Raw genomic sequence first — 13061 nt, 5'->3', positions numbered from 1 at the left:
ACATGTTACCATTACTATTTACGATTAGTTTATTATCTTTTTTTAAATGGGTGACTGATGAAGTTTAAGTTTTACTATTGTACCTATAATTCTCATTCTCCCTGTAAGTAAGCCCTGTCATTTTTTCATTGCACCATTTTACATAGCACAGTGACTAAGGAATGCATGCGTTTCATTACAGCAGATTTAACTGTACTTTGAAAGCAGCAGGCATAGACTGACCACTATTCTTTCAATCAATCATAAGAGGAGTGCTAGAACTCTACTTCATGTGATAAGAATCTAACCATTTAGATTTGGTTAAGTGAGATGTTAAAGTTTCAAAGTATACATTCACCCTATCAAGGTGCAAATGACATATTTAGACGGCAGCAGATACAAGGACCAACTGAAATGACTGAAAATTGACCAAACTGTTTTCTAAGGATCACACTTTCAGAGTGCTATACCAATTTCAAACTGCCAAGTCAGGGGTCTGTAGTCAGCAAATACTGCTTTACCGTTTTCCTTTAACAGATCTTTTATTTAGTGTCTTCAGAATAGCTACAAATACATGACTTTAGTGAAGTGGTGATCCTGACTGCAAGTGTAGAAATACAGTTGGTCATCACTTGAATTTTGTTAAAATCATTTTTCTAAGTACAAATTTGTCACACATGAATCATTCACAGTTCAATCTAGTACATGAAAAAAAATCTTATTTAGCCTGGGATTTTAAGTAACAGGAGTATTTTTGTGTGACAAGCTGCTTCTTAGAGGATACCTTTTAAGACTTGTTTGGAGTCTTCCAAGCATAAAAATGTACAAAATTTTTGCAACTAACCAATCTGCTTCAGATACTTACTTTAATCTTCTCTGCTAAAGCTGATGTTATATGGATTTCTCTTTCTCCTTCATCATACATTTGAAAAATAAGATTATGCATAATATCGCCTGCTATCCAATTAACCTCATCCTGATGTTTGATCTGGATTGCCTTCTGTCCTTCCACACTGAATATCTGTAATCTTGCAACATGGCTACTGGGAAGCAACTTAATGGTCTTCTCCACAGGTGCCACATCTTTACAACTCTAGGAAGAGAGGAAAACACAAGTACACAGTGAATGACATCTGTACTCAAAACATAGTTTTGGGCTTTAATGGTGATCTTTTACGCTGCTTAAGAATTTATTTCCAGTATTATGGGAGATCATCTTATGTACTGTTAACATTCATAGGCTTCCTCATTAAGAGTACTGTTACTGTACTGTTAATAATTCTATATTTTATACCATCAAGTTATAAATCATTAATGAGAGTGGCCACATTCTTAAAACCAAAAACTACCATATTTGGACTTAAAAGAATTATCTTCCATTGTATTTCTAAATATACTTCCAAGTGTTGCAAACTTGTGAAATTTTAATCACATGACAGGTTTGGTCATTTATTAATAATAAAGGTGTAGGAAATCAAGAATTTTCCATAAAATCAGAGACGAATAATTGCCGTAAAATACATTATTTATGATATCAGATTACACTGGAGCTTCTAGAGCTTTTTCAATTCATTATACACTGTGGCAAGTGGACAGAGCTGCTTGTAGCTAGACAGGAACTCAAGATGCCCTGAAGGCTGAGATGGCGTATTTGTCATTTGTTGTGGGCACATCAGTGTTCCAAACATCAGTAAAGGTGAGTTGGTAGGCTACGAAAGTTGATTTTAGGTGCACAAAAACACAACGTTACATAGTTATTTTATAATCCAGGTAAAGTGCATTCCACAGGATATAAAAAATTCAAAATGAGTCTAAGCCTAAAATACCTTTACAATCTTACTTCACTCATGTCTCCTTGCTCATCCAGTCACTCCTATCAAAGCCCATCCATATGAACAACGACATATTTAAAATTCCCACCTCACAGAGTATCAGGCAATAACCCACCTATTACAAGCACAGTTTATTCACCTGACTCAAACTCAAGAGTCACTGCTTTTGGGTAGTATTTTCTAACGGCATTTTACAAGATATACCTTGGTCTCTGTCTTAATTCAACTGATCTGGACCCATGGTGTTCTGCCTACTGCTACTCTGCAGTATTTACATAATTATATGTAAATGCTCTCTTGCTTTCAAGCCCAGATTCCTCCCTAACGCCACACCTTTCCCTCCTGAATCTTCCTGATCTTTTGCAAGATAGTATGTTCAAAAATATGCTGCCCATATTACGCAAAAAAGGAAATGCATAACAAATATTTGAAGATTATCAAATATAACCAGCTCGGAAAGAAAAGGTTAAGAATAAAGTCAAATTGTTTCATTTTAATTAAAAAAATAAAAGCTTTTACCCTTTTGACTCAAGATCTATTAGTTGATGTATGGTTAGTAGGAAAACATCAGTTAATCAACTGATCAGGTTATTCATCTATCACCCACATCAGTTATGAAGAAATCACATTTAGGTATTTTACTTGTTTAAGTATTTGTTACCCATTCAACAATCTTAGGAGATCAAATGCTTTTATCAATTGCTTGCTCTCCTCCACACTGGCTTCACCTTCAGCCATGATGTATATTCAATAACAACAGTATCCTACTGGCACATTAACACAGCAATCTCTTTATATGAAAATACTAATTACTCTCTAAATTATACATACATATTAAATGTTTATATATCCTTCAGTGGTGGTTAAATAGGGATATTGACCAAACTTTCTAAGAAACAAGTGTAAACTATAAAAAAAAGAGAATAAAATAAAACTAACAGATAACTGTTATATTTTAATGTAATAAAAAATTAATTTTAGGAACATGTACTCAATAATAGCTAAACATATTATAAAAGGTTAGATCAAAAAAACTAGTATTTGATACAAAATGTTATTTACTATATCATCTCATGTTGCCTTTTCTTCCCTCTGGCTAAAAGAACTGCAAATATCTCATTTTAAAAAGTCAAACAACTTTACATAAAATATTAAAAGCTGTTAAAGAATGTATGTATAAAGACTCAATACAATATCAATGAGTAACAATAACAACTTACAGGTATTTCAATTTTTGCTTTAAGTGTCTGGTCTTTTTTAATATTCTGAACTTGAATTGGTGGTCCTGATAAAATACTGGTTCCAGTACTACTGCAATCCACAACGTATATTGGAAGGTTTGGAGCACCTGAAAACTATTGGAAGCATACAAAATAACTTAAGACCTCAATCAAATGTAACTGATTATTCAATAATTGTTATTTAAATTTTCAAATAATTCACCACAGCTACTACTTCTGGCTATAAATTAGAAAATTCTAAATTTAATTCACTAACAGTCTATATAATTTCTGAACAAAAAGAGTAAGTTTCTATAATTCTAAGTAAAATTGTCTATTTTTGAAGAAAAACCAGCTTCCTCAACCCCTATTCTTCTTTTTTCCCCACTCTACCTATTTGGGTTTCCCTTTCCTTTTTGTGGTCTTTTACTCATATTCATTTATCCATCCATAAAGGAGATTTCCATCATTCTATTCATAAGTTAATACTTCATCTGAAATGAGGCGGATGGACCAAGGAAGGAGATGGAAGGAATCCATAGTTCAATACTTGGCTGGCATAGCTGGCACCTTTATTGGCTTAGGGATGCTGAAAACTATTGGCAATGAGATATTCCACAAATTTCTCCATGGAATAATCATTTCACTATCTAGATACCATATAAAACTTACCATTAAGGAGTCATTTCCATTTACTACCATGGGACTCAAAATCTACACTACATATTCTCATCTTACGATAGCTTACCTTACAATGAACAATCAATTTTGGTTGTGCTGTTACATTGTCTGATTCATCCAAAACTTCTACCTGAAATGGGAAAGCTGTTCCATTTTCAATAACTAAAATTTCAGAATCAGGTTTCACTTTCAATCGACGAGGAGGACCTAACAGAAAATTTATATAATGAAACACAGATTCAAGTTTCTAAGACTGAAATGTTAAAATAGCAAAAGAAATAGCTTTTAACTATTTCAAGTTTTAATATTTTTAAAATAATGCCAAGGAAAAAAAAAGAAATATGCATGTTTAATCATTTCTATCCCCAAAATGCATAGATTCAATACATGACCAGACCAATATATGCCTCAACTGTAAAAAATGTCTAATGTCCAGACTTAAGTTATATGCATCAAGCTTAAGACAGTGATAACTCATACCATGAAGTACCCAAACACGTAAAATCTTTAAAAGATTCCGGAAAGAAGTATTCGCGAATAAAAGCAAAATTGTATTAGACTACTTCATTTACTAACTTTAACTTTACACAGTGAGACTGATTTCTCTGGCATACTACACACTTGTTTTAGATAATTTTGTTCAAAGGATCAGTTTATGTAATGACATAACCAGATAAATTTACTTGTTATGTTGCCCACAACACTCTGATGTCATAAGCAAGTTACACCACAAGTTTCCTCTGGGTTAATAAAAAAGGGTTCACACTTTCACAGCAAGACCACTTGATGTGCTCTATGAACACTGTTATTTTAAAATATAATTTATATTAAATACTGGTAATACAAGTTTATAAAGAACAGTCACTGCAAACATTTAACTTATAATAACATCAGTTAATGTTTGTTTTTCACTATGTACCAGGCAATGTGTTAAGTTTAAATTAGACACTATTCTCACAATCCTTACAGTGACCTTAATCAAGAAGGTAATATTATTATGCCCATATTATGGATGTGGAAACTGGGATTGAGAGAGATTAATTATTTTTTCCAGGTTACATGGCTACTAAGGTGGCAGACTCAGGTTAGGTCCTAGTTTGTCACTTGAAACCTCTTAACCATTATTACTACACAGTCCTACTTCCTACCTTCACTCTCAAATTCCAAAACAGTCACAACTATCTGGTTACTAAGAATTTAACTTGAATAGGTTTGAGTAATCTATGCGTTTTAGCTAACTTCTTAAAAGTCTTTTAAGTAATAATATGCAACAAGTTTTTCTTATACTTCTACCAATGGGTCGATTTTCACTTCTTTGTCAGTTCATGCTTGAGGGAAAGCTCAAACTATGTGAATTTGTGAAAGGACATAGCTAACATGTTTCTTTTCATTAAAATCAGTACAAAGGGTCACATATGACAAAGATATGATCGTGGTAATAGTTAATATCAGAGCTAAAACTTACATACCAAGTACTGCTCTAAGTGTTTTACAAGCACACACACTTCTCACTCTGCACAATACCACTAGTGCAAACTGGAACTGTATCTTCTATTCAGTTACCACCAAAACCATGCAAAGCGAGGGTTGTCTACATTAACTCATTTAACCCTCATAAAAACCCTGTGAAAGAAGGTATTACCCCCCCTTGCACACATGAGAAAACTGAGGCACAGAGCAAGTGTACCTCACTGGTAAGTGTCAAGAGTTCAGACTTAAATCCAGAAGGGCTAATAGCAGAATATATCTCTGTAAGAGACTGACTCTCCAAGTAGCCAGCATTTTCTACCATGTGTAACTTGACTGTAACTTCATTTTCAAGGTGATAAATCATTATTCACACTAACAACATAAATGCATAAGAAATTTTCTCCTTAAAATATGACATATTTACAATTATATCAGAAAAGGTAAAGGATAGATCCAGCTCTAACATAAGCCTAATTAGTACATCCCTAAGAACAGTCCCCCAATATATTTTCAATATTCACATTTTTCTCCCAAGATTATTTTGAGAATTCCACTCAAATCTTCCTAAATGTTTTCCTGTTTTTAATCGGTTGTTTCTGTCAGTGCTATGTTTGACATTCAAATGTATTTTTAAGACGTATACCATAACCAAACCTAAAAACACTTCTCCTTTACAAGTACCATTATACTTTATCTTAAAAATATTAGGAATATTTCTTAAAGTATACTACCTGGCAGTAATCTAATTTTCAAAATCTGTGAGTCTTCTTTTAAACCCGGCAGAATAACCTTCAGATTAAAATTCTGTTGAAAAAAATTATTTTAATTAAATCCAAATCCTAAATAAATAATTTACCACCTGATTTATTTTTTGCTTTTCATTTTCACACCATTATAGAAATCTACCCAGCAAATTTATGCTAAAATTATCATATATATGTATGAAAGAGATGCAAGTGAAAAAACCCGTTTTCTCTATAGACCATAGTCTCTTCAAATTCAAAAGGAATAACCTCTGAGTAGTTATCAGAATCAGGATGGGCATTATGAAAAAATGTGGACAGTAGTAAATGGAAAAAACCCAAAATCTAGACATATCTAAATACAATGTGGTGTTCTGGATCAGGTCCCAGGATAGAAATATAATAGTGGAAAAACTGGGGAAATGCTAAAGTCTATAATTTTGTTAACAGAATTATATCAATGTTAATTTCTTAGTTTGGGTACACATATGATAGTTACGTAAGATGTTAACAGGAAGCTGGGTGAAGAGTGTATGTGAACTCTACACCATCTCTGCATCGCTTCTTTAAAAATAGTTATTTCAAAATGACGTTCTTTAAAATCAAGAAATCTTTTTTTATCTAAGTCAAATTTTCCACCAATTTCAAGTTTTTTCCAGAAAAATCTGAATTCAGGAAGATATACAGAACCTGATATTTGATTTGATTATACAGTGAAGTATAGTATACAGTACTTAAATAAGCTCTCATGCTCTATTTTAAACATCATTTTGACAGGGAAAAATCTTAAATATATACTGAAGGTAATGATACAGTGGGGAAAACAGTAACATATTACTTAAGTTATTAGCTATTGTGTTCCTTTCAGTCATATTAATCTATTAGCTGCTTTATATACCTAACTGAAAAATTACCCTATTAGAATTTATGTCTTTACCATCCCTAACTTTATGCCTCTCCTAACACTTCTTTTATCCAAATACCAAACCCAAATATGTTTATACACAAGTAAGCTAAAGTTTCTCATATTTTTTTCTTCTAAGAAAAATATTCAAAAAAATGGATGGAAAAAGTTGGAGAGAAAAAAGAAGCACAGAACTAGGAAACTGCTGAAAATAGCTTTGAACATGAAGAGATCAGAACAAAAATGACTACAACTGAAAATATTTAATTCATAAAATTTAAAAAACAACAGTAGCAAACATACTGGTTTTTTCAGATGTAAATGCTGATGGTTAAGTTGGGTGATATGATCCTGATTAATTTCTAAGAATCTGACATTACTGTCATCTTGTCACAAAAATAGGTTATTCAATTTTAAAACTCCAATTTCATTTTTACCATATTTTTCTTACAATAAGAAATAAACATATTATAACATTCATGTACAAAGCTTACCTTCCCTTGACAAGAGTTTACAGGGCCCTTAGCTGTAACACCTCGAATTACACAATTTGGTCCTTTGGTTATTTCTTCATAATGTACAGATAAACCACTGGAAAAAATAAATTACATTTTAACTTTCCCTCCATTATCTGCAAATAAGCTGTAAATGTGTTCTGGTTTCTCATATACCATTCTTCTGTTTAATTCATTTTTCTAATAGAATAGTATTTCTTAAAATAGGGAGAAATAAATGAACACAAATTCCCATGAATTTCTTTTACAAAGAAAAATGGTCCAACAGGTATTGAGAGGTGATATTACTCGGCCAACTGGTAAAGATAAAGGAAGGAAACAATCAAGTGCTAGATCACGTACGCGGGCTGAAGAAAAGGAAATATCCAAATCGGTCAGCTCTAAGGATATCTTTAGATTTTGCCCCCAGTTCTTTCAAATCCTTCACCCAGTGGGATTTCAGAGAATTTTTGGCACCTATTAAACTGAATGACAATATTAAATAAAATCCAAATAATCAAGTACACTCTTGTGATAATGTAACCTTGTTAGAATGCATACTGAGATTCTCTAATCTACTACCACGAGCAATTGATTCCTAAATCACCTCTGACCACGTGTAGATCCTTACAGTGTCACTTGACTCTGTCAAGGGATAAGGTTAAAAAGAAAAAAAGGGCGAGGGGAGAAACACCATGACGGAGAAAAGGACTAATTTTTCTGATGAATGGAATTTAAATATTTACAGGTATTATATGAATAAGTTGTAAAAATTAAGCAACATGCCTTGTTTGGAAAAAAAAGCTGTAAAGAGGCATATAAGGTAAAATAACTTCCCTGCGAAAGATGGACATAAACCACACACATTTACTTTCATGAGATTCTCTCAAAGCCTCATTAATATGAGAACAAAGGGATTTCTTTCAATTACTATTAAAGGCAAGGATATGGGAGGGAAGAAAGAAGACAGAAGGACAATAAAACTTGGCTGCTAAAAAAAAAAAAAAAAAGACAGACAAGTGGCCAATGGCGTAGTATAGTCCCAAGAAAACTGAACCATGAAACAGCAATGGAAAAAGCTAGAAATCAACATACAATAGAAATCCCAGGTACCACTAAGGAGTTGGTGTTACTAGGTACCTCCATTAGTAAGGTCAAAAGAGAAAGGCAAAAAAAAAAAATTAGGATCCACAGATCTCTCCTCCCACCTCTGGCAGATGACTAGAAGATTATTCTCTGAAAAGGTTAAAATTGAGAGTCTCTGAACCTGGGGACAAAAGATAAGTTGAAGGAAAGGATAAAATCTAAAAAGAAAACAAGGGGTAATCCTGGATGAACTGCACACGAATACTGGTACTGAGATGCTCTCATCCCCCAATCCCACCATAGTCTTGTTCCTGGACTGGATAGAAACCTGGACAGCCAAATTATTCCCCTCTAGGCAAGAAACTAAACATTTTTCTTTGAGAAAACCACTGAGCCCAAGAAAAAGACTTCAAGATGCAACAATTTCCCCCAACAAAGTGCTGGAGACAGATCATCCTGTAGTGGAGTTCACACTCAATGGCCTCTCCCATACTCTTACAATTTCCTACATACATTTTAGTTCTCCACCAATTATAAGCAGATTACCAATGATTAACCAGATATATGAAGAAAAGAGATTAAAAAAAACCAATAAACAAAAAGCAACTAACTTGAAGACAACAAAGATTATCAGTGTAGTTAACTTTTTTTAACTACTGTTTATTAACCAGTAAAAAAATGTATTACATTCATAAAAGAACAGGATCTATAAAAGAATATTCAGAGAACCAGGAAGAACACTTGAAAATTAAAAATACAGCAGAAAGGAAAAACTCAATGGAGATATTGTAAAGGTAAAGTTGAGAAAGTCTGTCCAAAAGTAAAGCAAAAACACAAAAAGATTAAGAAATATAAGGCAGAAAAACTAGGAAAATCAGAGAACCAGTCCAGAAGGTACAACATCAAATAAATAAGGATCCTAGGAAGAGAAACAGTGATGATGGAAGGAGAGAATGAAGCACTTCAGATAATGAAGAGACCTATACAATGATGAATAACTAAAATTTTGCCCTACTGACAATCAAAAGTAGATCCTATAAGCTTCCAGACAGAATATGTAGGAAACATAAAAAATAAAATTAATCAAAATGAGTTTAAATTTATCAGCAACACTGGAAGCTAAAAATGGAAAAATAGAGCAGTGCTTTCATAATTTTGATGGAAATTAGTGTCCAATTTTCAATTCAATCAATCCAGTAGAATAGAGACATTTTCAGAGCAAGTATTTTATCCCACATATATCCTTTCTTAGGAAACTAGTGAAGGATGTGTTTCAGCAGAAGGAGAGGAACATGGATTCTTTCAAAACTGGAGACTGATGAAAGGTTAAATGTGAAGTAAAATAAGCTACTTAACACTCCCACAAATTCAGGAATGTTTCCTCTGTCTGAAATGTAATCATCAATAAAGGTAAACCCCTACCTCCCAGTTTCCTGGGCCTAACTTCTGATCAACTTACTCCAAACTGCAAACTCTACACTCAGTCTACACTTAGCAATTTTTCGTGAAAACATGAAAGTGTTCGGTTATATTTATTTATCCATGTAACAGAGTAAGATTTCCTACAGTTCTTGCACTCCGTCAGGTTGTGATGAGCATCACATTCTGATTTACTGTTTATTCAATCATAAAATTGTTTTTTTTTTTCTCTTCTCTTTGTGAAGAAGTTTTCTAGGTTGAAGGTAGGTTTTGTTTTTAATATATTTCCCCAACTCAAAAGACAAATGAAATCCCCAGGATGAAGGTGAAGGAGGATCACAGAAGGACAAGCATAAGAACAACTGACCCAGATGAGAGCATGTTACAAAGTTGCAAAAGAGAAGTCTCCAAGAACATGAAACCGGTAAGTTATCTATGCTCCAAACTTCTTGAAAAGAGACCAAACAACTGGCAGAGAGTTAGAGTTTAATTTATAATAAACTTAGCAAAGAAAAAAGGTGTAACAACAACAAAGCTGTGCAATAAAGAAAGTGATTAGCATTTACATAATTGTAATAAAGCAAGCACTTTTGATCAAGCCAGAATGTAACTTGATTGAATAAAATAAACAGGAAGGAGGTTTATCTGTAATATAAGTGGCAACAAGATAGTGTGTTCTCATCTTCTATCACCTAAGTAAAGAGATAATCCTTAAAACTGAAGAATCAAGAAGTAGCAATATAAAAGTTACTTAGATATATGGCAGTAGGTACCAAAAGATTCAAGTAAGAAAGCTCAAAGTGGTTGAGAAGTGGATTGCGGGCAGGGTGGAGAGGGCAGAGAGAAGAGGAACTATTCTTTTTCATACAAGTTATCAAACTATTTGATTGTTTAGGCTATTAATTTTTTAATGCAAAAATTTTAAAATTTAGGTAATACTGAAAGAAAACAACAACAACAACAAAGAAACCCACCCAGAAAATGGTCTTAAAAAAGAAAAGAGTGAATATTAAGCAAATATAAAGTCAAATACAAGTTGATTCTTCTAATTACCTTGCTTCAAAATCTGGCTGAATATCAGTTGATAGTTGACTAGTATGACCAAATTCATCCTGAAATTCCAGAGGGATGTTGAATGGGACTCCAACACGGAAAGGAGGATCCAAAAGACCAAATGAAAATTTTTCTGGCTTGCCCTCTTAATAAAAAAAAGTAAACATGGAAAGAAAATTCATCAGTCAGAAGATTCATCGTAGGTAGAAACATCCATTTATATATGGAAAATTAGACTATGATAAAGAAGGCATTTTAGATCTTTGCAAAATTTATATAAATTGTAACTATAATTCAATATAAATTATGACTATACTTCACTTACGGAAACCATAAAGACGTTTCTCTCATACATGTATAAAAGTAAAATTCTAGATATAAATGTTTTTAAGCTATGAAATTATTCGAATATAATAAAGAACTATGTTTATAATTTGATCACAGGAAAAACTAAGGCAAAACACAATACACAATAGCTATACAAAGATATATTTGATAAAGTTTAAAATACTTTATTAGATACAATAAACAAAGTTAAAAAAGAGGCTCTATGAGAAAGTATTTGCAACGTATGCAATAAAGAATTAAAATCCACAATGATTAAAACTTCCTATAAACAGCTACTCTCAGAGTGTGGTCTCTAGTCTAATTTCAAGCCATCCCCTGGGAAATTATTAGAAATGCAAATTTGAGGGTTCACCTCAACCCTTTAAGTCAGAAACTCTGAGAGTGAGGCCCAACAGTCTGCGTTTTAAAAAGTTCTGCAGGTGATTCAGACACAAACTCAAATTTGAGAACCACAGTTTTATACTATTAAAGTAGGCATAGCAAAGGATCAAGCTTTCACTGGCAGATAATGTCCAATAAAGGCTAGAAGAGGTATACAACCTAATAATTAAAGAATTAATTGAACCGCCTACTAGACTAAATAAAAATACACTTAAGTGGCCAGAAATGAGCATAAAGAAATTGGGACTCTCAATCTGTTGGTGACGGCAGCATGGACAACCTTTCAGGAGGCCAATTTGACAATAAATGTATTTAAAATGTTAAAGCACACACTTCAGCTTGGCGACTCTACTTCTTGGTATACACCCTAGAGAAAATCTAGCACACCTACACAAAGCATCATAATGTTTTTCCACACAGAAATGTGATTTGTAATAGCCAAAAATTTGGAAAAAACTGAAGTGTTCATCAAAAGAAAACTGCCAGAACTATAGCATGTCCATGATGTGGAATGTGTTCCACAGCTGTTACTTAAAGAATGTGGTAGATTTGCATGCACAAAAAGGAACATTCTCCAAGGTGGCTTTCTGATTAGAGAAGGCAAGGTGATCACAGGCACTTAGATCCGCTCTCTAAAACCTCACAGCAGTGACACGACAGAGACATTTTTTTAAGCGGCCTAAATGTGTAAAAACAGTGAACAAGAAAAAAGACAACAGGGGGAAGAGGGTGTAGCTCAGTGGTAAAGTGCATGTCTAGCATGCATGAGGTCCTTAGTTTAATCCCCAGAACCTCTATTAAAATAAACAAATAAATTTAAAAAATAATAAACCTAATTACCCCCTAAAACAAACGAACAAACAAAAAGACAACAGTAAAAGAATCCAAAAGCTGGAGAACCTACTGGCAACTGTAACTGCCTTAGCAGAAAGACTCAAAAAATACAATCTCCAATTATCAACAAAGCAAGCAGAGAACCAATTTAACTCACACTATGGAACACCCAAAAATCTCAAGAATGGCTGTATCAGTGGAGTAAAATTGAAATAAAAAAGGAACACTTGCTGAAGTCCACTTGAGAAACAGTTCCCCACACCCCTTAATACATAGAGCCAGTCAGCTGCCTTCCTCATCATCAGCAACAGATGGAAGATTTCTTCTCTGGGGAAGGTAAGACTAAGTCTAAGGAGTAAGGGACACAGCACTACCAAAAAGTGTCATGGTTTACTGAAAATAGGAAAACCAAGTAAGTGAAAGATTAATACAGAATGTGAAACCTCCAACAGTCTGCCCCAGCTTGGCTCCCCAAATGCTGACACCCAAATGTTTGTACTCCACTCTGGGGAATCTGAAGAAAGAGAAAAACCTAAAATTCTTTTATTATCATCTCTCTAAATGAAATAAATGTTCTCAAGTGTTCTATTCTTTTTAGGAATGTTAACTTCAAAAAA

The 13061-nt window shown here is 33.3% G+C and overlaps 1 protein-coding gene across 1 annotated transcript in view; it reads right to left on the bottom strand.

Moving 5' to 3' along the window:
• Positions 1 to 13061, bottom strand: part of SMCHD1 (structural maintenance of chromosomes flexible hinge domain containing 1) — a 114852-nt gene that overhangs the window by 52982 nt on the left and 48809 nt on the right. The window contains exons 20-25 of the mRNA XM_031690252.2: positions 10882 to 11026; positions 7324 to 7420; positions 5914 to 5986; positions 3780 to 3919; positions 3032 to 3166; positions 845 to 1072 (exon numbers count right to left, since the gene is read on the bottom strand). Coding sequence (XP_031546112.1) covers positions 845 to 1072; positions 3032 to 3166; positions 3780 to 3919; positions 5914 to 5986; positions 7324 to 7420; positions 10882 to 11026 — 818 coding nt within the window. The remainder of the gene's footprint in view (positions 1 to 844; positions 1073 to 3031; positions 3167 to 3779; positions 3920 to 5913; positions 5987 to 7323; positions 7421 to 10881; positions 11027 to 13061) is intronic.

The sequence above is a fragment of the Vicugna pacos genome, chromosome 24, assembly GCF_048564905.1.
Source record: "Vicugna pacos chromosome 24, VicPac4, whole genome shotgun sequence".
Lineage (NCBI taxonomy): Eukaryota > Metazoa > Chordata > Mammalia > Artiodactyla > Camelidae > Vicugna > Vicugna pacos.
Note: the sequence above shows the minus strand (reverse complement) of the source record. Positions and strands in the feature narration are given on the sequence as shown.